Source organism: Vombatus ursinus, unplaced genomic scaffold (assembly GCF_900497805.2).
Source record: "Vombatus ursinus unplaced genomic scaffold, bare-nosed wombat genome assembly UNPS02011700.1, whole genome shotgun sequence".
Lineage (NCBI taxonomy): Eukaryota > Metazoa > Chordata > Mammalia > Diprotodontia > Vombatidae > Vombatus > Vombatus ursinus.
The window spans coordinates 3,165,877-3,190,357 of NW_020951478.1; the positions used below are offsets into that span (position 1 = coordinate 3,165,877).

A 24,481-nucleotide genomic window follows, 5' to 3' on the forward strand; every position below is an offset into this window, starting at 1 on the left:
CTCATTTTCTCTTTTATTATTTTTCCCTTACACTTTCTTCCCTTTTGGTTCCTTTCTCTCTCCTTTCTTCCACCTCTCTTTTTGTTAATGTAAGTAATGTGTTCTTGCCAAATGTCTATCTGCACACACACACACACACACACACACACACACACACACATTTCAAATTACAAGTGGATAGGAAACAAAAGTGAAAGGCACTGGTTTTAAAAAAAAATGGTAATCATCATACTTAGACATTTTGCTATTTTAATACAACAATATAAAACGGAATCATGAGCCTAACAATACAGCTTCTTCCTCCAATGATATAGATTACAATTTCTTCATGCCTTCCTATCCTGTGTGGTTCTTTTCCATGTCCACCCTTAGCTCTTCATAGGGAATCCACTCAGTATGCAGGGGATCTTCCTCTAGAATCTAGTTCTATTGACAACTCATAAATAGCAGTGGAGTTTGAGAGTAGTACATTGGTTATTCCTTATTCTCACCATATAACATTGATTATATCCCATTCTCACTATCTTCTTTTCTCATCAGACAACTCTCTGATAATATGCTTAATACTGATTTTGATGATCACCATATGGAATTTAAAACATGAAGAATTTGTTAATTTGTTGATTCTTTGACTTGAACATCAACTAAGGTCTTCCTCCAGTGCCTCATTGTGGTGATCTTGACTTCTTGAAGACTATATGAGCAAAATAAAATCTTCAGTAAATCTCAACCAATATATTATGTTCAATGACCAGCAGTACTAAGTTTGGAGAGAAATGGTTGCCAGGTGGTAGTTGTCAAGTAACTTTTTTCAACAACAAAACTAATAGAGACCATCTTCACCTGGGGTCTATGGATAGATTTTGGGGGATACATGAACTTAAATGGGGGGAATAGATCTTTATTTTCACTAATCTCACTATTAGAATTTAGTGAAATTTAGCATTCCTTCCATTATTGAAAACCATCATTCTGAGAAGGGGTCCATAGGCTTCACCAGACTGGCAAAGGAGTCCAAGATACAAAAAATGTTAAGAACTCCTGCTCTAAGGCAGAGAGGAGCTGTGATCTGCATCAATGAAAAGGATATGTACTTAAACCATTGAGTTGCCATATCCTCAAAGTACATGACCCAAGAGTGAGGTTTTATTTCCTCTCAAATCACGAGAACAGATTTTTCATAAGAAAGTGAGTATTAAAAAAATTCTTAATCTTTTTTTTTTGTCATAGACGCCTTCTTGTGAAGCAATCTTGTGAAGCGCGTGGATGCCTTCTCAGACTAATGCTCTGAATATATGAAATAAATTCATATGATTATAAAGGAAAGTAACGTTGTTGAAATATAGTTATCAAAAACAAGATTAAAAAAAAAAACAAGTTCATGGATGCCAGGTTAAGATCCTTTGCTGTAGAGAGGTATCTAGATAGTATGCACAGTGTTATAAATTTGGCTGGTGTCAGGAAATGACTTAGCTGTTCTATTTTCCTAGGGTGTTAAAATGTGGAAGAAGCAAAGTAAGAGATAGCTCACTCTCAGCCTCATTAAACTTCAAAGCTATGAAACTTACTTTGTTCAGCATGTGTTGATGTGGGTAGGTGGTAGTGGTCTCTCAGGGCTTCCCCAGACAGTAAGGCAGTGTATAAAACATACCTCTCTAGTGCCAGAAGAAATTGGTAATTGTACCTGCCGGTAAAAACTCAAACAAAAGAATCCTGTATTTCTTACTCGTCACTCAAAACCATTTAAATCCATCTGTAGAAATAAAGGTTCAAGCTGGTAAGCCAGGACTTTCTTTATGTGTAGTAATTAGGCATTTTGGTTCCATGGGTACAAACTGTCACCTTTTATAAAAGAACTTTTTAAACTTTTAATTGCTTAGTAAATGCTTAGTATAGGCTTTGCATTCCTTAACTGAGAACATTGCATTTTTTAAAGTTTCCTAAAATAAAGGTGTTTTTATTAATAAAGCAGCATCTCCCCCTCCAAAAAAAACTCTTAAAGTGTTATAAGGAAAATTTCACATGATATTTTTCCACTACAGTGAGACTCAGGACACCTAGTTTGCTCCCAATTCTCCCGTTCACAAATCCTATAATTATGAAGCATTTATTAAGCACTTACTGGGTGCCAGGCACCATGCTAAACTCTGGGGATATAGAGAAAGGCAAGAAACTGTCCTTGTTCTCAAGGAGCTCACAGTCTAATAGGGTGACAATATGTAAATAATTAGGTACAGAGAAGATATAAACAGAGTAGATGGAAGATAATGCTATGTATTAATATTGATATGCTATTAATTATTAGTATATTAAATAATATACAATGTGTAATATTATGCCACATTCTTTAGTTATCAAAGTGTTATCATTTAATTACAGCTGAAAGGGACTATGGAGATCACCTAGTCTAATCCTTTCATTTTATAGATTAGGAAACTGAGTTTCAAAGATGTTATGTGATGTGCCCAAGGTCACACAGGTAACAGCAATTCTCACATTTTACAAATGAGGAGATTGTGTCCCAAAGATACTAAGTGACTTGCCCAAAGTCACAAGACTACAAATATCACATAACTTATCAGATTTTATCCTCACTACCTTGATGGAGTAGGAGTAATTATCTCAGTTTAACAGCTGAGACAATTAAGACACAGAGTGGTTAAGTGATTTGTTTGAGCCTAGAACAACCTGGAATCCAGATCTCCTACCTGCCAGAACCAGTACTCCTTCCATCAGTGTAGAATACAGCCCCTTCATACCTTTTCATCCTACAGCATTCTTATCATGGAGTGCCATTTATTGAGTTACCATTGCCAGTCATTTCAGGGCAAAGAGAAAAAGGCATTTGGTATTTTCCAGCTCCCCCTTTTCACCTCTTCTTAGCTTGCCTGGCTTTTCTCAAGACAGCTCAAATCCCACCTTCTAGAAAAGAATTTTCCCGGTCCATCCTGAGCATTGCTATTGCCTTCCTCTTTGAAAATGCCTTCATCTACCCTGTTTGTATCTTGTGTTACCTAGTTCTTTACATATTGCTTCCTCTTAGAATCTGAGCTCTTTAAAGACAGGGACAATTTTTTGCTTTTCCAGCACATAGGAAGTACTTAACAAATGTTCAGTTGCTGAGTCACTGATTATTATTAATATATTGACAATCTAGAATAGAGTTAAGCAGAAAGGAGAAAAAGGAGCTCTTGGACACATGATCTGAGAAATCCTGTCTTATAGGAGAGGAAATCTAAAGCCCCACCCCCCCACCCTTACCCCGACAATGTTTTTTAGCTTGTAGAATATCCCACATCTCCTCAAAGAGAGAAACTTTAAATACGTGTTAGAGAAAGTGCTTCCTGATTCTAAGAACTAGTTCAACCGTGCTTTCTAGCTAGTGTCTTATATCCAAGAAATTCTCATAGCAATGTTTTACTGAAGAACAGTACTGAGACACTCCATGAGGCAGCAGGTGCAGTATATAGAAAGATGGCCTTAAAACAGGAATAGCGGAGTCCAAATCTCCCCTTAGATACCTACAGGCTATGCCCCTGCACCCTCTCTATGCTCTTCAAAATCTAAACAGTTGCAGATAAAGTGCCAGCCTGTATTGTTCAAGGGGATTTCTTCTTCTAGGAGTTTCTTGCAGTTCCAGTCCTTATCCCTCACCTACTGAAGATCATTTCATTTAAGATTCTTTACCCTCTTGTTCCCTTTCCCTATTTACAGAAGAATTTTAGGATTCAAGGGGGTCTTACGTCTTATTTTGAGGCAAGATTTGCAAAGTGTGTACCTTGGATTTAGAAAAATCTTTGGGATAATTTTGTGTTTTAGAATGTTTGCAGTCAGTAAATTTCTTTTGGTTACCTAACCCAGATATGATATTGTCCTGTGGTTGGTAGTGTTTGCCATGTTGTGCTGGGGTTAATGACTGGGATATAATGAAATAGCATCTAACAAGCATGCTACTTCAATTCCAGGGCAGCTAGGTGACAACAGGGGATAGGGTGCTGTGCCTGGAGTCAGGAAGTTCAAATCCATCCTCAGAGACTTACTAGCTGTATGATTCTGGCAAAGTCACTTAACCTGTTTGCTTCAGTTCCCCACATATAATCCTTTCTTTGGAAGCATTGGAGGTCCCTGGTTCAAAAAACATTTAGTAAGGACAATTCAGGAACTGTGTTAAGCATTGGAGATAGAAAGACAATGGTCATCACTTTCCCTTTATAGACAGTGAGTTTGGCACCTCTGATCTAGGCAACTCTTTAAGAGTCTAAGTTGCAGAAAAGCTGTTGACCAGTCTTGGTGGAGGGGCTTCCTCCCTTGAGAATTCCTCATACTGACAAAATCACAGGCTAAGTCCCTATCCCTCATCCTTATCTATGGCTCAGAGAGCCCCCAGATTGGCATATAGTCCAAGAAAGACTTGACCAATGGTTTTTTTAAGGAGGATTATTTTATAGGCCAGTTTACCTGGTATTATATTAACTTGATAAGTAATAGCATCTTGAATGTTTTTTCCAGTTGTGATGCTGTATGATAAACAGTTGGATTTTGATGCAGGTCAAAGCTGGGTCTTGAATTCTGCCTCTGATGCATGTGAACTATGTGACTTTGGACAAGCCACTTAATCTCATTGAGTCTCAGTTTCCTCAACCACGGGATTGTTGTGAAGATCCTATGAGATAAGCTATGTGAAACACTTTATAAACTGTAAAACACTATATAAATGGTAGCTAGAATTGCATTGTACCCACAGTACAGTGAAAAGGATGCTGAATTTGGAGTCAGTGGATGTAGGCTCGGATCTCATTGCTGCCACTGTGTAACCTTGAGCAAGTCACTTAATCTACACTTGGGTCAATTGTTACCTTGTCCTATCATCAATCATGACTTGTGAAACCCTAGCCTTGGATGATTCCCATAATCTACCATTTTTACTCCTAATTTCATGTTACTGAACAGAGATAGATAAAGTTGTGAAACTATATTGACTGTATCTGAGACAAATGTCTGTTACATAATCTCAATTTGGCCCTCATTTCATCAAGGCAATTCTTTGCCACCACCATAATCAATTGAAACTCTCATCACAAGGGTTATTTCAAACCTTTCAATCCATTCTTAGGCTTTCCACAGCTGCCCTTCACCTAATCTCTCAGCTGAGGAAATGGTTTCATCCTTCAAAAACAAAGAAAGAAACAAACAGGTCCCACTTAACCTGCTTTTCACCTCATGTCACTCCATTGTTTTCCACCACTATATTCTCCTTCACTCTTGTCAACTTTCTTCATGTACCCTTGGCACCATTCCATCTTGTCTTCTCTGGTATATTGTTTCCTTTGTCATCCCATCCTCTCACTAACTTTTATTATCTCCCTATCTACTTAACCTTTCCCTGCTTCCTACAAATGTGCTCATGTCCCTATAATTAAAAAGCTTTTACTTTAACAATCCCCACAAGCCATCGTGATCCCCCTTGTAGCTAAATTCCTTGAGAAGTCCACCTGAGATTGGTACCCCTACTTCCTCTCCCTTGAATCTCTTCCATATTTTCTCAATCTGGCTTCCATCTTCATCAGTCACCTAAAACTGCTCTCTCCAAAGTTACCATTGATCTCATAATTACCAAATATAGTAGCCTTTTCTCAATACTTATCCTTCTTGACCTCTTTGAAACTTCTTACTCTGTTGATCAATCTCTTCTCCTAGATGCTCTCTCCTCCCTAGGTTTTCATGACCCTTTTCTCTTTTGGTTCCCCTTTTACCTATCTGACCATTTCTCATTTTCTTTTGCTAGATATTCATCTAGATCATTCCCATTAACCATAGCATCTCCCACAGTTCTACCCTGAACCCACTTCTCCCCTCCTCCTATGCTCTCTTACACATCCCATGAGTTCAACTATTATTTCTATGCAGATGAATCCCTAGATCTGTATATACAGACCTAGTTTTCCCCCCGGGCTCCAATCTCACATTACCAAGTACTTCTTAGACAGCTTGAACTTCACAGCTCATTGTCATCTCAAACTCAGTGTGTCCAATAAAGGACTCATTATCTTCCCCCCAAAAAAATTCCTCCCCTCTTCCCATCTTTCCAATTATTTCCAAGTGTACTAGCCTCATCCTAGTCATCCAGACTTAAAACTATAGCTTTATCCTCTACTTTTCATTTGTACTCAATGCCCCCCATATCCAATCCATTGCCAAGTCTTACCATTTATACCTTGATAACATCTCTCATTATGTACCCCTTTGTCTCCACTGACAGTGCCAACACCCTACTATAGGCCCTCATCACCTCATGCCCAGACTATTGTAATAGCCTACTGGTGGGTCTGCCTCTATCACAAGTCTCTCCCCACTCCAATCCATCCTCTACTCAACTGTCAAAGTGATCTTCCTAAAGTGAAGATGTGACCATGTCAACTCCCCCACATACTTAATAAACTACAGAAGTTCCCTATTGCCTCTAGGGTCAAATACAATCAAAGCCCTTCATCAACTAGCCCTCTTCTACCTTTCTAGTCTTCTTATTCTTGTATTCCCCTCCTTGATCTCTGATCCTACAATACTGACTTCTTGTTCAAGTCACTTGACACTTCAGGACAGCTAGGTGGTTCAGTGGATAGAGCACTGCATAAGGGTGTAAAGACCTGATTTCAAATCCAGCCTCAGGCACTTACTAGCTATATGGACCTGGGCAAGTCACATAACTCTGTTTGACTCAGCTTCCTTATCTGTGGAATGGGGGAAATAATAGCACTTACTTCCCAAGTTGTTGTAAGGATCAAACGATATACTAATTGTAAAACATTTAACACACTGCCTGGCACATAATAAGTGCTATGTGTTAATTATTTAGTAGTGGTAGCATTATTAATATTATTAATACTATCTGAAGACTATGCCTTTACACTGACTATCTCCTACACCTGGAATACTCTACCTTTTCATCTTGGCTTCTCTTAAAACTCACTCAATTATATAGGAGGCCTTTCCATCTGCCTTCCTCAGTGCTCTTACCTTCCCTCTGAGATTACCCTCCACCCACATTGTACATATCTTACATGTATGTAGTTATTTGCATGTTGTCTCCCTGATTAGAATGTGATCTCCTTGAGCACAGGTACCATGTTTTGCCTTTTTTTCTTAACCCCCTAGCACTTAGAACAGTGCCTGGTATATTGGTAAGAGTCTAATAAATACTTATTGAATGACTAATTATTCTCTGTGGGCCTCAGTTTCTCATGTGTAAAGTGAGGGGGGGGCTGGGCTTGCTGACCTCTAAGTTCCCTTTCAACTCTCATGTGATCTGTTATTACTTGATATGTTATGACAACAGGTTTTCATGCCATAATTCCTAACATTTTATTTATGCAATAAAGTTTTATTTTTAGAATTAAAAATGTAGCATGTGACCTTGGACAAATCACTTGATTGTTTCTGACCTCTGTTTGCTCATCTGTAAATTGAATGAGCAGGACTAGAGGACAACTAAGGTCCCTTCTAGCTCCATAATGATAATCCTATAATGGATACTCTTCTAGTGAATCACACTGCATTTTTACTGCTTAAGCTTCATCTCAGTGATGGCTATCCATTTTTCTAACTTATCAAGGTTAGTTTGAATGGTAATCCTACCCTCCAAGATAGCAATTTTCTAAGCAAGGCCTTTATATAAAATGCAGAGATGACTTACTCCTGGTAGAGAGGTACTGCTCCTAGCAAAAACTAACTCTATACTTCTTCGACTCTCTTTTCCTCTTTTTAATTCTGTGTGTGTATGTGTGTTTGTGTGTGTGTGTATGTTTTGTTCATCTGACCAACACTGACTCTCTTCCTCTCTGGTTGTCAACATCGTTATTTCTCACCAACAGTCCTACCCCATGGCGTGAAAGTTGGCAATTGCAAACTTTCCTGGAGTTCAGCATCCCCAGGAGATTTCTTGTATACAGCACTATGAATGACAGATGATGAAACCACAAAAAAAAATGCTTTGAGAGATATACTGGTGACAACAACAACAACAATAATAATAGACAACTTATAGACCACCAGAATAGGGAATGAAATACTTCTCAAAAGATGCTCTTTTGGTACATAGTTGGAAACAAATTTAATAATATAACCGTAACCTCAGCTATCAGCATTATATACCCAGAGTAAGATTTTGTATACCACATATTTTGCCACAAAATAAAACTAAAATGTATCCTTATGAAACTCCATTGTAAATGCCTATGTTTTACCCATGATACATTCTTAAATTGACTCTCAAAGGCAGCTACCTTCCTTCTTCTTGTGCTCCTTTTATTATATTTTTTATATATATTTTATTATGTTCCTTCTGGTGTATAGCATTTTTTTAAAGTAACCCAAAGAGAATGGAATGGCCTCAGAGGCTCCTGAGTCCAAACCTCTCATTTTATAGCTAAAGAAATTGAAGACTAGGAGCAGATAGGTGGCACAGTAGATAGAGCACCGGCCCTGAAATCAGGAGCACCTGAGTTCAAATATGACCTCAGACCAAACACTTGACACTTACTAGCTGTGTAATCCTGGGCAAGTCACTTAACCCCAATTGCCTAAAAAAAAAAAAATCAAAGGCTATAGAAGTTAAGTGACTTGCCTAAGGTCACACAGGTAGTGAGAATCAAACATGAGAATATAAATGCAGGTACTCTGACCTCACAGTCAGGACTTTCTTCTGTCACACTCTGCAAATGGCATTAATCCAGCCCTTACATAGCTTCTCCCTTCTTTTCCTGAATCAAATTCAGGCCCCAGAAAAAAAAGAGAGAATATTTATGTATCACTTTTATCTATGTCTTTTTAATGTACAGGAAACAGAAATTACCACAGCAAAATGCACTGATGTTGGTATGGGGTTACTAACGTAAATAAATAAAGCACTACCTGCCCTCAAGGAGAGAGACAACATATGAGTACCCACAAAATAAGTACAAAGTAATTGGGATGCTAAATGTATTAGGGAAGTAATTGGGATGCTAGATGGATTAGGGAAGGCCTAATGCAGAGGGTGGTGTTTGAGCTGAGTTTTGAAGGAAATTAATGCAAGGAAAATGATGTCCAGAGACCTCTATGTGACTCTGAGCAAGTCACTTACCCCTGATTGCCTCAGTTTCCTCATCTGTAAAATGAGTTGGAGAGAGAAACGGCAAACCACTCCAATATCTTTGCCAAGAAAACCCCAAATGGAGTCATGAAGAGTTGCACACAATTGAAATGACTGGATAGTAACAACAAATTATAGCACAGAGGTTGCACTGTCAGAACAACCATATAAAACATCTCCTAGAGTGACCATCTCCCAGTCATCAAGCATTGCCTCCAGCTTTCCTTGGTTTTACTCTAACCAGTTTTGGCTGATTTGAATTCAGTAATTATGTTGAATTAAAATCCATTAAGCAAGCAATATGGTCTTAAAGACTTATTAAAAACTACCACCATGCTGTTAAATTGTGTTTATATCCCAAGTACACAAAAGTTATTTTTCTTAAGATATTGATATTCTGGAAAATTTTTTAATAGCCATTTTCCAAAATAAAAAATGAAGTCATTTTAGGGAAAGTTCCCCAAATGTCTTATTACTACATAACAATATAGGAACAAGTACAAAAGGCAAAGGTTAAACATTGATGTTCCAAGGCTGATTTGGGTTATTTTCATTTTTATAAAAAAAAAATAAGCCTGCTGTCTATTTTACCTTCAAGTGACTTGGTCATCTGCCTTGCTAGGACAGAATCTTAACTGAATACCATGTTAGGTAAACAGACAGCTGATAACATTGTTCAGTAGGCATGAATAGACTACAGGGACATAACTCCTAGTATAGATACAGTTAAGTTCTGAGAAGTCTCCAAATCCTTAGGACCCAGTACAAGGACTTCAAAAGTCAATGAATAATTTGACTTAGCTGCTTAATCTGACTAATTTACAATCTGCAAATTAGGTGACATGTTTTATTAATATCCTTGTCTCATGTTGTGGTATCTTTAACTTATTTTAAACCCATTTTAGAGAAAAAAGTGTGTTCCTAAAGTACAATGAAACTAAAATAAATGAAATACAATAAAACAAAATAACTTCAAGGTTAAGTGAATTATGTTCCTTCATATATGGCCAAATTTACAACTTGAATAAATTTGTAGATTACTAACACTCTGAAAAAAAAGATGATCCATTGGAGAAGGAAATGGCAAACCACTCCAGCATCTTTGCCAAGAAAACCCCATGGAAAAATTAATCCATGGGGTCACAAAAGTTGGACACGACTGAACAACAATAATAGTCGTCAGTTACAGAATTTTTCCCTCCCTTTCCAGTGTCAGCCAATCTTTAGTTCTGGTCACCATAAGACTAAAGTTACAGATAATTTTCCCATCAGAAAACACTGTGTAGGATGGCTAAGATCTTTTAACAATGTTTTATAGGAAAGCATATAGGAAATGATTTATAGGAAAGAGCACTGGGTGAGGAGTCAGAAGAACTGTGTTCTGAGTTCTAACACTGCTAATTACTGTAGCCTTAAATAGATTGAGATCCCTTCCATGCTTTGTCATCTAGTACAATGATTATTCAGGTCTTTATGTAAATATTCTGTAGAGGATCTACCCAAGGTAGCATTGGCCTTCCTCTCATTCTTTCAATAATTTACAGATACATTGCAGCACTCGGGTGGTCCATCTGTTTTCCCTACACTACGTGGCTGGCCAACCTACTTTCTCTGGTCATCTATGTTCTGGAATGTCTTTTATACCACTCCTTGGTTTGTCATCAATAATACTTGGCAGTCCATTATCACCCCTTGTGGTATCTATGATTTTGATTTTTCTGAAATTGTGGTATCTCATTATTTGCAATAGTATATCACTATTGGTACTGGGAAAAATGGATTTTGTCAGCAGAGTACAATTTGAACTCATTTGAAACATTGTACAATTGTCTGAATGTGATTCAGTCCCATCTCCTCCTATCTGATCTAGACCCAACTCACTAGCCTCCTGTATTTTCTATGTGTCAGGCACGATGGTAAGTATTGTTGATCCAAGACATACTAATATAATAAGCTGCCCTTCCAACTGTAGGTGATAGTCTGGATAATTGGCATTCTTATCCACTTTTTTTCTTGTGGAGATAGCTAGGATGCCTGTTTTGAGTGATCATGGTTTAGTCGATTTGGTATAGTCAATTTCATTTTTTGTGGTCCTGTGCAGTGCTTGTCATATCCTGCATTTTCTGACCCTCTCCTAAGGAAAAAAGAAGTATTCATTCTATCTAGGCATGAGCACTCTACAAACTTTTGTGCTTTTTCTTGACCCCAAACCACATTTTCTAGAGTAGTTTCCATGATCCTTCCTTTGCTAGAGTCAGGGTGGTGCAGAGGAAAGAAAACTAGACTTAGAATGAGGAGATATCTGGGTTCAAATTCTGCCTCAGCCACCATGTCCTATAGCACACTGATATACTATATGATAGAATACAAACTACTTGAGAGTAGAGAATGTCCTATTTTTCCCTTTTAGTGACTAGAACATAGTAGGTATTGAATAAATGCTTTTGACTTGATTTATTGCTTATTACCTAATGATCATGAACAATATTAGTATAATGGCAATCATGAATATAATCTTAGAGCTTCAGTTTCCTTATCTATAAAATTGGGATGATAAGTATGTAATTTAGAGGATTATTTTGAGCAAAATGCCCTACAAACATTCAAGTGCTGTGTAAATGTGAATTATCATTACCCATTTTTATTTTGAAGGAAAGTCAACAAAGCATTTAATAAGCATTTATAGTGTCAGGCCCTGTATCAAGCACTGGGGATATGAATACAAACAAAAAGGAAGACTTTCCCTGCCCTTAATGAACTTACATTCTAATTGGGAAAGACAACCCACAAAAGGAAGATGAAAAGGAGAAGTGCAGGGCAAAGGTCACTGGTGATCATGTGTCAAAGTTCCCAGGATGGATGGTCTGGAAGGTGCTCATCAATGGGAAAGGGGACCAGCATGCCACAAAGATGTTCCTGGGTGAGATGGTAGCTGATTCTTAGAGGCAAAGTCCAGAGAATCAGAAGCAGAACCAAGAGAGGAGAGTTCTGAATATCAAATTATATATTGATTTAAATGAGAGGATAATATTAAATTCTTCATAGAATTTCCTATACTTTGTCCATTGCAATAGATATTAGAGTATAAACTTCATTTGTCTTCATGATGATGTGTTTATTTCTGCTCACCTTCAGCACCAGGAAGCAACCTGATCCCTTGCCCAGGAAATGATGTGTCTTGTTGACTTTGGGCAAATGATGAAACCAACCTGTCAACTCTTTTATTCACCTCTGTGTGGAGAACCTGTGATCAAGGCTTCCATTTGGCTACAACATCTTTATGTTCTCTGGTTTTATTTATAGTGATAATATTGAGGTGGATATGGTTCAGATCTTCCAAAAGCCAACCTAGAGTGAAATACTGTATGTAAAAAGCCTAATAATTATGTGGTTATTGGTACCGTCTGCTCCCTCTTCCACCAGGGATTCATTGTTTTCCTCTAAACACACAGTGAAATAAGAACTAAATTAGTTATGTTGTCTAATTCATTTGGAATATTATGGGGATATTGAAAAATGAAAAGTAATTTATTAGGTAAATTCAATCAGAAAGAGAGAGGAGGGAGGACAACAAAAAAAAAGAAACATCTATAAACTTAATTCTGTCCTGACTGTAAGATGGAATTGCCCAGCGACTGGAAACAGATATCCCAGACATTTCTTTTGCCTTCTCAAATATAAAGATGATGAGCTACAAGGGAGAGCTTTGTTTTACACTCAAGAATTCTTTGGCTAACCCTCTGCAAGAATCATTCAACTAGTAAACATTCTCAGTGTCTCATAGTGTGCTTTTCTGTGCTTTGCAGCACCTCTGTGTTGCTCATCCTCAGTACCAAATAACTTTAAAATATGTCAGTACTATAAGGAATTAAGACTATTCTTCTAAATGTCTATTGTTTATAAGAAATGGAGTAAATGAATGTCTGCTCTGTGTCCAAGTTAATGAATGAGTGCATCTGAAAATATGTTTCTTGGTGTGCTTGAGAATTTTAAGTGCAGCTATAAGATGCACCTATTCTGCTGCAGCTCCATCTTTTGGCACAGCTGCTGCTATCATAGTCTTTGTTCTATCTGTCTTCTGTCCCCAGAAATCACTAGACTAAGTAAAATATGAATAACCAGGAACTTGTCTATGCCACAGCATAGAAAACAGGAGGAACAAATTCATTCCCCTGTCCATTTAAAGAAGTCCATTGATAATTCAATCAATAAAACAACCAATATACATTATCAAGTGCCTACTATGTACCAGGCACTGTTCTAAGAGTGGGGGATATGAAAAGAGGCAAAAGACAGTCCCTTCCCTAGTCCCTAGCTTACAACCTAATAGAAGAGACAATAAGCAAAAAATAAAAACAAAGCAAGCTAGATACAGGATAAATAGAGACAAAGCAAAAGTACCAAGGGTTAAACTCAGGTTGTTTTAAGGGTAAAATCTGTCTCAGTTATAGCTTCATTGACATTATTTCTTTTTAAGTTGATTTTTCTGTTTTATGGCTAAGCCATAAAGGTTTAATTTTAATGAATCCTCTGGTAACAAATATTACATAATTTTATTTACTGTTATATTTAGTAAGCATTTTATTTAAATTGTTTCCCAGTTATTCTTTCACAGCAGTCTGGCAAAGCTGATGGATTGAAGCAATAACCACTTAAATTTCTATAACAATTTCATTTTCTGTTGTTTAATTTTATCCACTCAGTGAACATGGGAAGGAAAGAAGACAGGAATTATACCCATTTGTTGGGACCAGAGAAGAGATATAGTGATGTTTCCTACTCCTTAAACTAAGCATTCCTTTCCTGCTACTACTAACTGTCAGTTTTTTTCTTCCTCCTGGAATTATTTTTCCGCTTCCTTATCTTTTTAAGTGTCACATGCCCCCAAGAGAAGGTACGCTCCTTAAGGACAGAAACTGGTTTTTATTTTGTCTTTGTACCTCCCTTGCACAGCACAGTACTTTGGCCATAACAGGCATTGTAGAAATACTTATGGAATAAATGAATAAATTTTAAGACTTTTATCAAAGTCTTAGAAATGAAGGTAGGGCTAAAAGGCAGTTTTCTTGACCCTGAAATTTAGAATTATTTCTATTAAACTATACTGCCCTTCCCTCGTTTTCTCCATTTTACACAGTATAAGATCGATGAGCTACAAGGGAGAGTTCTGAACATTTTTAAACAAAAATTGGGACGTATTAAATTCACATAGAAAAATATCAATCTGAATTGACCATAACATATGGATTAATCACTTTTCCTGTAGTAACAAAAGGCTATTAAAAGATCAGTTACTAAATTGCATTAATGACTTATGCCTCTTAACATATTTTCTCAGATTACTTTTATGGATTTCAGCAAGTGACTGAAAATACTAATTGGCTAGGAATCAAATAGCTTGGTAATTGATCTTCCTCTTTAACATATATTTATTTGTTTGGTGATTCTATGACTGAAATTTCATGAAAAGGGGGGAAATTATTGTAGAGGTGGCAATTAAAGTTGCTCAGTCCATAAGTGTCTGTTGCCAGTTCAATAATGGATGTATTTGTCCCTAATAAACTGCATCTCATTTGGGGCCAACAATTTCTTAAAGGCCATAAGGTCTTCTTTAATTCGATTCTGATAGTACAAGTTATTGATAATGTCACTCAACCAGCATCACACACAAACAATTACTATTTAGTTTTCTGAGCAGTCATTTTCCCCCATGTGTTTGATCGTCTTCCAAGGCCAAACTTATTTCAGTAATGAAGGACTATAAGAATTTGATTTGGAGGCATTGTCTCATCAGAGTGTGTCAGCCCGAGCAGTGATGTGAACTCACTGCTTTCAGGTTATTACTTACTCATCTGAACTATTTAATTTCTTTCTTACCAGCCTTGCAAGCAATCCAAAGAAATGAAAGTTAATCTGAGTGATTGAAATACATCAGGGTATTTGGTGATGGATAGTCATTTCTTCACACTGAAAATAAATCTTTCTTAAATCACATCCCCTCACTTCCCCCAACCCCTCAACAAAATGTTTCAGTAAAATCATTTGTGGTCTAACAGGTGAAACACTGGCCTGAGAATCAGAAGATCTGAGTACTCATCCTGAGTTAGCCTCTTGCTTTCTATGTGACCTGGGGCAAACAACTTAAATTTTTGGCACAATAGTTTTCTCATAAAATGAGGATGATAGCTAACCTGTCCTACCTACCTCACAGGACAGTTGTAAGGCTTAAATGAGACCATGTATAGGAAAGTTTTTGAAACTTAAAAAAGATACATAAATACGGTTGTTAATAGATTTGTTCTGCAATATGAAGAGATTCCTAGGTAAGATATTTTTTTGTTGCTATGTAGATTACCAAAATAGCCTGTCAACTTAAAGTCAGTGTTAAGTAACTAATACTTAGATACCCAATTATAACTCCCACAAATTGATTCTTCTTTACCCCAACCCTTATACTTCAGGGAAGCATGCTGTTCAATACCCCTTTTCTATAAAAACAGGAGTTCTTAACCTTTTTTATGACATGGACCCTTTTGGCAGTCTGGTGAAGCCTATGGGCCCCTTCCCAGAAGAATGCTTTTTAGTACATAAAATGAAACAAATAGTATAATGTAGGAAACCAATTACACTGGGAAAAAAAAGATGTATTTTCTCCTATCCAATTTCCCTCTAAAATCTAGAAGTTAGTGCACCCCAGGTTAAGAACTCCTATTGTAAAGCAACTTACAAATAACTTATGGAAATTCCCTATTTCCTCAGAAATGCCTGTATTAAAAGTTGTAGGACTTTGATAGTCAATCAGTCAACCAACAAACATTTAATAAGCATTTACCATCTGCTAGGCATTGCTCTAAGTGCTGAGGATACAAATACAAGCAAAAAGAAAAACTGCCTCACACTCAAGGAGCTTACACTCTAACATGGGAAGATAGCACATAAAAGAAAGCTAAGAAGAGTAGGGGTGGGGAGAAAGGTACCTGGCTGGCCAGGATGGAAAAGGCTAGCCTGGGCAGTCTCCTTAAATGGAAGGTCTAGGAAGAGCTCTTGAATCAGAGGGACCTGAGGAGCTGAGATACTTTCCAGGTAATGCTATGGAGAATTTACTCCTTTCCTCTCATCTGCATAGACCTAGTGAAGAAGGAAATGACAAACCACTCCAGTATCTTTGCCAAGAAACCCCCAAATGGGGTTACAGAGAGTCAGACACAACTGAAATTACTCGACAATAACAGTGTAGGCCTAGAGCAAAAGCTGGTGAGCGACTGTAGGAACTGCAGGGGTTAGTAACTTGGTTATTTATCAGACATGTATGTATGTATTGAATTGATGAGTGAATGAAAAATCATTTTAAGCACCGTGTTAAACACAGGGAATCCAGCCAGAAAAAAAATAAGGTAATACCTGCTCTCATGTAACACACATTCTAATTAAGGGAGGAAACACTAATAGGAGGGTAAAGCTTCAAGACAGAAAGAAGGGAGACAACACATATGGGGTAGCATATAGGCCAGGCTCATCCCATATAAATGACTGGAGTAGTTCCAACAGTGTGCCTGGCCATGTTGGCTTGACTGCTGCCCAGTTCAATTCATCTCAATGACTATGTGCTTAATATGGGCAAGGTATTATACTAGATGTTGAACTGGCAAAATAAAAAAAAAAATCCAAGGCTGTCACCATCCCTGTGCCTACCTTCCAGAAGCAGTAGAAACAAGTCTTGGTCTTCCCAGAACAAAATATGTTGGCCAGCCATTCAACTAGTATCTTAAGTGCTTACTATGTGCCAGGCACTGTGTAATCTGGAAAGAAAGGCAAAAATATGGTCTTCTTCTTCTAATAGTTTACATTCTAATGGGGGGGAGATGATAGGCAAATAATAATATACAAACAAGATATAGACAGCATAAAATGGGCTAATCTGAGGGAGAAGACATCAAGGTTAAAGAGAAATGTAAAAAAGGCTTCTTCCTGAAGGTGTGCCTTCAGCTGAAACATGAAGGAAGCCAGAGAATCCAGAAGGTGGAGTTAAGGAGTAAAAGAGTTTTAAGCATAGGAAACAGCCAGTGAAAATTTTTGGAGTTAAGAGACGGAATGTTGCATCTCAGTCCTTAAGATCCTGGACCTGGAAAGGATTACTTTTCTCTTGGGGGGACAGAGAAAGAGAGGTGGAAGTTTGTGCCCTAAATCGGAAAGTTCATAGAGCAAGGAACCTCCTTCTGGGTAGCTATTAACCATTGAAAGCAGGGTGTCTGTACATTTGGGAGTAATCCAATTACAAACAGGCTGTGTCTAGCAATACAGAAAGTAGATTTTGATAGCTTACATAAGAAAAATCTACCGTTAGAGAACCATTTGGGGCTTGGAAAAGTGGTGCTGTTGGAACTTTATTTTTTAATTAATGTATTTATTGTTAGTTTTCATCATTCACTTCCATAAGAGTTTGAGCTTTAAATTTTCTTCCCCTCCCACTTCTTTCTCCTCCCCACCCCCAGACAGCATACAATCTGATATAAGCTCTATATGTACATTCATGTTAAGCATATTTTCCCATGGGCTATAAAACTGTTGGAACTTTATTGAGAAACAATTACAAACAAAAAGAAAAAAAGAAATAATGAAAAAAGGAATGAAGGAGAGAGGAAGAGAGAGAGAGAAGAAAGAAAAAAGGAAGAAAAGGAAGGAAGGAAGGAAGGAAGGAAGGAAGGAAGGAAGGAAGGAAGGAAGGAAGGAAGAAAACATTTTTGAAAATGAATATTGTAATTATAATCACTGAACTTGACCACAGGAAAGAGGTGAAATAATGTGCCTCTCTTCCTTCTTTGCAGATGGAGGGGACTGCAGGTAGGGAACATTGCTTATACTGTCAGGTGGGGTTTAAGTGTTGGTTGGTTTTCTGAACTGCTTTTCTTCTTTCTTTAAAAAAAATCTTTTTTCATAAGAGTTGATTTGCTACGAGGGAAGGGGGTGCATATACACACACATGAATACATATACATACATGTGTTTTAAAATGGAGATGCTATAAAATAAAAGAGAGCAATAAAATGAGATTTTTAAAAAGGGACTTAAATTGAACTGAAGAGTATTATTTAGCAAAGCCATTTGGACCTGTGGCATTGGGAGCCTTACCTGAGATGGCAGTAAGTGTTCTGTGGAAGAAAAAAAAATGTGGAATCAAAACACGTGGGTGTGAATCCTGGTTCTGCTGTTTGTTAGGTGTGTGACCTGAAGCAAATCCCTTCATTTCTATGAGTTCCAGGTTCCCACTCTGTAAAATGAGGGTTTGGACTAGCATGAGATTATCTACAAAGTCTGTTCTGTTCTACAGTCTATGATATTATAAGCATATCTCATAATGGAACTATAGTATAGAAATAACTCCTCTCTCTCTCTCTTTCTCTCTCTCACACACACACACACACACACTCAAATCTTTAGAGTTATCTCAACTATGCTTTTAACACTTCAGGGAAATAGGCATAATATCCAAATAAACTACTCAGTTACCAGTGTTCCTCAACACTCTTGCCACTTTTGGGGCATCCCATGCAGGCTTATATAGACAGGTATGAAATGTTTCCTTCTTTGCCTCATTGTCTACCATGTAACCCAGATTGCGTTTTAAAAATGGGGTGGGCAGCTAGGAGACAGATATTGGTCCAAATAATGGAACTGTTAGTTTTGTATAGTTGTGAACTCAGATTTCAGACTAAAAATTCTTTGCTCCATATGAAAACAGTTCTATTAACAGGTCTTTAACTGACCCAGAATTGAATGGTATAGAACAAAAAATGTAGTTAAAATGTTGCAATTTCAGTGATTCCTCTACCCAATGATATTAAATGAAATAAAAAGAAGAAAGTTCACTCTATGAAGTAAATTGACCTATGCCCAGGCATAGGTTTAGATGCAATAATGTTTGGGTTTAAATACAATTGATGAATACAATTACATCATTCCTTTTTAGGTCCTGAATCTAGTGCAGTCCTATGTCACACTGCGAGTTCCGCTCTACGTCTCCTATGTTTTCCATTCCCCTGTTGGGGTGGGAGGATGGCAGCATTTTGACCTGAAGTCTGAGCTGCGACTAACTTTTGTGTATGACACTGCCATCTTGTGGAATGATGGAATTGGCAGCCCACCAGAAGCAGAGCTCCAAGGTAGGTCCTGGGATTTCAATTCAATTTCTATTCAATATTTGTAAATATAGATTGTTTCTTTAACATTCATAAATATACATATGAAAAAAGCACCCCTTTGACAGTCTGGTAAAGCCTATGGATTCCTCAGAATCATTTTTTTTAAATAATTGAAGGTAATGCTCAATTTCAGTTAGAAGTTAATGAAAATAAAGATGTATTTTTTTAAACATATTATTTCACAGACCCTCTGGAATCTATCCTAGGACTCCTTGGGGACCATGGACGACCTAGAGATATATAGCCTAAGGATTTTCCCCCCAGTTCTAAGTTCCCAGAAATTTGGAAACAAATTTCAATGTATTTAATTAGTCTTTTTAAATAGCATCAGTTTCCATGGAAAAACACTCGACTTTACTCTCATAATTTAAGTACATTGAAAGTTGTATCATTTAAGACTCAGAAATATTACAATATATAAATTTTATAACATAACTGGGAAAACATTCTGCCAAACAAAATAATTTGTATATTGAGAAATAGCCCCATGACTCAGTCAAGATAACCCAAGAGCCAATTTCAGTTCCTGAAAAGGAAGAGATACCTCTAGTAAGAGTTACCTCATCAGAAAAGTTGCATAGGTTTTTATTTCTGAAAATCACTATACAATAGAAACATATACTAAACTGTCACTGTGAGATGGTTGTTAGTTTGAACACTGGAGAACTATGGTAACAAGTGCCAATATAGGGATATATTTCATGTTTTCACTTTTCCTAGGCAATAATCATTATATAATATGTTAAGGTTTGCAAAGAACTTTCTGTAACTATGGTGACATGTTAGTATAGGGCTATGTTTCACATGTTTTCACTTTTCCTAGGCAGTGATCTTTATATAACATGTTAAGGTTTGCAAAGAACTTTCTGCATATTATCTCATGACCCTAGATCCATCCCCATTCCAGAGTCATGATTCAAAGTCCAGAAATATGCAGTTAATTAGTTCCATTAATCAGACAGGGTACTATTTACTTTCAAGAATACAGTGTTATCCTAGTTACATACCCATTTGTGGCACAATGCCCATAGCAACCTTTTTAAAAAATGGTGAAAGCAAAAGAGAATTGCCAAGACATTTCAAGTGTAAACTCATGGTCTTAACTGGATTATAGTTTCGTTAAGAGCTGTCAAATGTCATGATATTATTGAAAAATTAATCACAGACCATCTTCAAACTGTTTTTTTTTCCTTTTGCTTAAAAAAAACCACGTATTTTAAATGACTCCTGGTGGTACTTTTTATGCTTCTGGTCTCCAGCATAAGGGCGTCACATCCTTCTTGTAGCTAAAGCCAACACCGTCAAATTGCTAAATTTCCTGAAACAATTGTTTTCTGCAAACCTGTGAATTTAGTAGAATCTGCAGAATGCAGATACCTTTCAAGCCTTCACCTAATTCAAACTCCCTAATTCTGAGATTGTCATGGTTTTCAGCTGCCAACTTCATTTCTGTAGGCTAAAGCTCCAGGAGAACTTTCATAAGGCATAAGATTCCTCGTGGTTCTGCTTGGTTTGCAGAGTTTGCAATGATTGAATCCACTTTCACCAGTTTTACTTCTTCTAATTCCTAGACATCTTCTTTTACTCCAGGGATAGGGAGAAAGCCAAATGCTGCTGCCATTAACTCATGCCTGTAGAATTCTTCTCTGATTTCTCTGATGAAAGCACCAAGAAAGTTTAACAATGTGAAATAATTTTTAAAATACTTGAACTATTATTCTTAAAAATTGGATTGCTCTTAAAAATTGACTTGGATCTCTTGTTCCTTTATATTTTTTCAATGTTATTTGGTCTCTTGTCTGGTAGGTTCCCTTTATCCGACCAGCATGCGCATCAGCGAGGAAGGGCGTTTGGTTGTAAACTTCAAGACAGAAGCTCGATTCCACGGTTTGTTTGTGTTGTCCCATCCTGGTAAGAGCTTGTTTTCCTGTTCCTATCATCTCCCAATAAGACAAGAATGAGTTTCTTTTGTTCTCAAATTTTTCAGTGCATTTGACCATTGACAGAAATCTTACTTTTAAAATGTATCACATGGTCAGCTTTCTATAAAAAGATTGAATGTTGTTCATTGACATCCTGGATTATATTCTTATAATCCAGTGCTTCTCAAAGGACATGCCATGGCACACTACTCTTGCCAAGTTCTATAGCATTTATTGTTGCAATATTGTTAGTCTGAGCACTTCTCGCACTAATTGTATGAAACTTACACTTTCAATTGCATGAACATATACACACCCAAGACTCCTGAGTCTTCCCATTTGAGTTAGTGTTACCAGCTAAAATGTTGAGTCTGTCATGACTCTTTTAGCAAAAATAATACTGAACAATGAGCAAAAACATTTCATAACCACTGATATGATCTATAATACATAGCTTTTATCTAGAGATAGAGACTGTACCTATGATTTCATTGGCATAGGTAGGGTGGGGAACCTGTAGCCTCAAGGCCTTCTAAGTCCTCCAGTGTGGCCCTTTGACTGAATCCAAACCTCACAGAACAAATCCACTTCAGAAAAGGATGTCTTCTGTAAAGCTTGGATTCAATTGAAAGGCTGCACCCAAGGACCTAGAAGGCCACATGTGGCCTCAAGGCCAAAGGTTCCCCACCCCTGATGCTCAAATGAGGAAACTCCTTCCACAATCCAAGTCACCACCTTCTCTGTAATTTTGTCTTAAAGGTCGCCTAGTGCATTCAGAAGTTAAATAACTTGCTTCAAGCTATTCAGTCAATATACACCAGAGACAGGACTTGAACACAGATCTTCCTGTCTTTAAAGCCCATTCTCTATCCAATGTGGGAGGAGAAAAAGTAGGGAATAAGCATTTATATAGTGCCTACTATGTACCAAGGCATTGTCCTAAGCACTTTACAATTATCTCATTTGATCCTCACAACAGCCCTGCAAGGTAGGTGTATTTTTATCCCCATTTTATTGTTAAGCAAACTGAGGCAAAGTTAAATGATTTGCCCAGGATCACACAGCTAGTGTCTCAGGCTGGATTTGAGCTCAGATTTTCCTGACTTCAAGCCCAGCACTCTATCTACTGTGCCACTTAGCTGCTGCAAGGGTAAACACTTCCTTTGCTTTTGTTTATTTCTTTGAAATTGTAGGAGAGTACAAAGGTGCTATCAGTAAAATATTCTTATTATTAATAATATTTTCTTATATAGAAACAATAAAAAGTAGCCATACATTCTGTTTGTATCACTAAGTATTATGATAGTAATTCTAGCTCCCCAGTGCCTAGCATTTTGTTCTGCAGACAGTAGGTACTAACATATTTATTAAATTGAGTTGAATAGAATTAAATCTCATTGGAAACTAGAATCAAAAGAACAATATAGGCAGTAATGAAAATGATGTAAATGAAGGTGACAAATTAAATGTCCACAAAATCAAAGAAATTAGGAAGGTTAATGTGGGTTTCAAATGACTGAGATCAAAACAAATTTCCTTTCTAGTAAGAAATAGTGGGAAGTTATGTGTCCCTTCAACAACAATGGCTATATTAAATAGTTTTGCTTAATTTTTTATGGAAAAGTTGGGGGGGGACTATAATTAGGAAATGATTGATTGATATACCAAAGGAAAAAATGTATTACAAAAATATAGAATTTTAAGAGAAACAACGGAATTTCAACTTCTTCCTCAAGATGAAGAACTGCTTTTTCTAACAGTGTTTTATAGATATTATGTAGAGGATCTCACCCGCAGTGCTACTCTGTGAGATACCCGTCCTAAACTACAAACTAACTGTAAAAAAAAAAGTCAACAATGCTCCAAATGCTGAAAAAAATCCTTATTTAAAGAAATTGGTTTTTTTTATTAAGATCTTTTCCTAAAAATATTTAACTTTTTATTTTACTATACCAATTCCCACCACTCCAAAGTGTGCATATATCTGGCAGGCCTCCAGGGGATAAGAACCTCATCCACACTCTTCTTCCCTTTTCCTGAATGTGTTCTGACAACAGAGAATGAACCAGCCATTCAGATAATGAGGGTTTCTCATTGTATCTTTAAAGAAATCAAATTACAAGAAGTAAAGAACCAATCAAAATAATTTTATTTCATTAGTCTTTACAATCTATTGAAAAACAGGGACTTTCTGACATAATTTACTAAGCTAAAATGTTTTAAAGTTACTCTTAGTATAACATAGCCTCATATGAGTCTTTAAAAATAGATTCTGTACTTAAATTAGACTTGCCCAGCTGTGCTGACTGTAACTGGTTATATTAAGTCCAACTCATAGCATCTGTGCACTAGAAATGCGTATAACCTCTAACTCACTAGAAAAGAGATGCTAAACAGTATTTCAATGAACCATCTCACAATTAGAAGGGGCTTTAGTGATCTTCTTGTCCAAAGCCCTCATTTTATAGTGAGGAATTTGAGACCTAGAGGGGTGAAAAGACCCAGGATCACACAAAGAGGCAGAGCCAGAATTCAAACTATGTCTTCTGTCTTCAAACCTAATGTACTTTCCACCGTATCACACTGTATTGAGTGTACAGTACAATATAGTGAAACAATCATGAAAAAAACAAAAAGATTGGTTGTCTTGTTCCGGTCCTGCAACCTGTAGCCCATTTTAACTTACACAAATTAATTTCTCTGATTTAATTTCCTCCTTTGCCTGTCTGCTACAGAGAGTTGTATGCAACAAAGGAAACAATGTATATAAAAATGTACTTTAAAAATGAAGTGCTTTATAAATGCAAGGTATTATAATCACTATTCTTGTTGATATCGTTGTTGTTGTTGTTGTCGTTGTTGTCTTTGTAGCATCTTCCACAAGCTCTATGATCATCTCAGCTGATCATCCTGGCCTGACTTTTTCTCTCCGCCTCATGAGGAGTGAGCCAACATATAATCAGCCAGTCCAACAATGGAGCTTTGTTTCTGACTTCTCGGTAATTGATAAAGGATCTACCTTTATTTTCTTTCATTGGTGGCTGGAAATCAGTGGGTATTGACTAGATATCCGTGAACTTTTAAAAACATTTTTTAGAAATGCACTTCAATATAATTCCTTCCCTTTACAGTCTTTCATATTTTTATTTTGCACATTTAAAGTGTTATTCTATGAAGGGGTCCATTGGCTTCATCAGCCTGCCGGCAGTGTTCGTGATACTAAAAAGGTTAAA

The 24,481-nt window shown here is 37.0% G+C and overlaps 1 protein-coding gene across 1 annotated transcript in view; it reads left to right on the plus strand.

The window, feature by feature from the left end:
• Window positions 1-24,481, plus strand: part of FREM2 (FRAS1 related extracellular matrix protein 2) — a 201,395-nt gene that overhangs the window by 170,679 nt on the left and 6,235 nt on the right. The window contains exons 17-19 of the mRNA XM_027856928.1: window positions 19,095-19,287; window positions 21,133-21,237; window positions 24,120-24,247. Coding sequence (XP_027712729.1) covers window positions 19,095-19,287; window positions 21,133-21,237; window positions 24,120-24,247 — 426 coding nt within the window. The remainder of the gene's footprint in view (window positions 1-19,094; window positions 19,288-21,132; window positions 21,238-24,119; window positions 24,248-24,481) is intronic.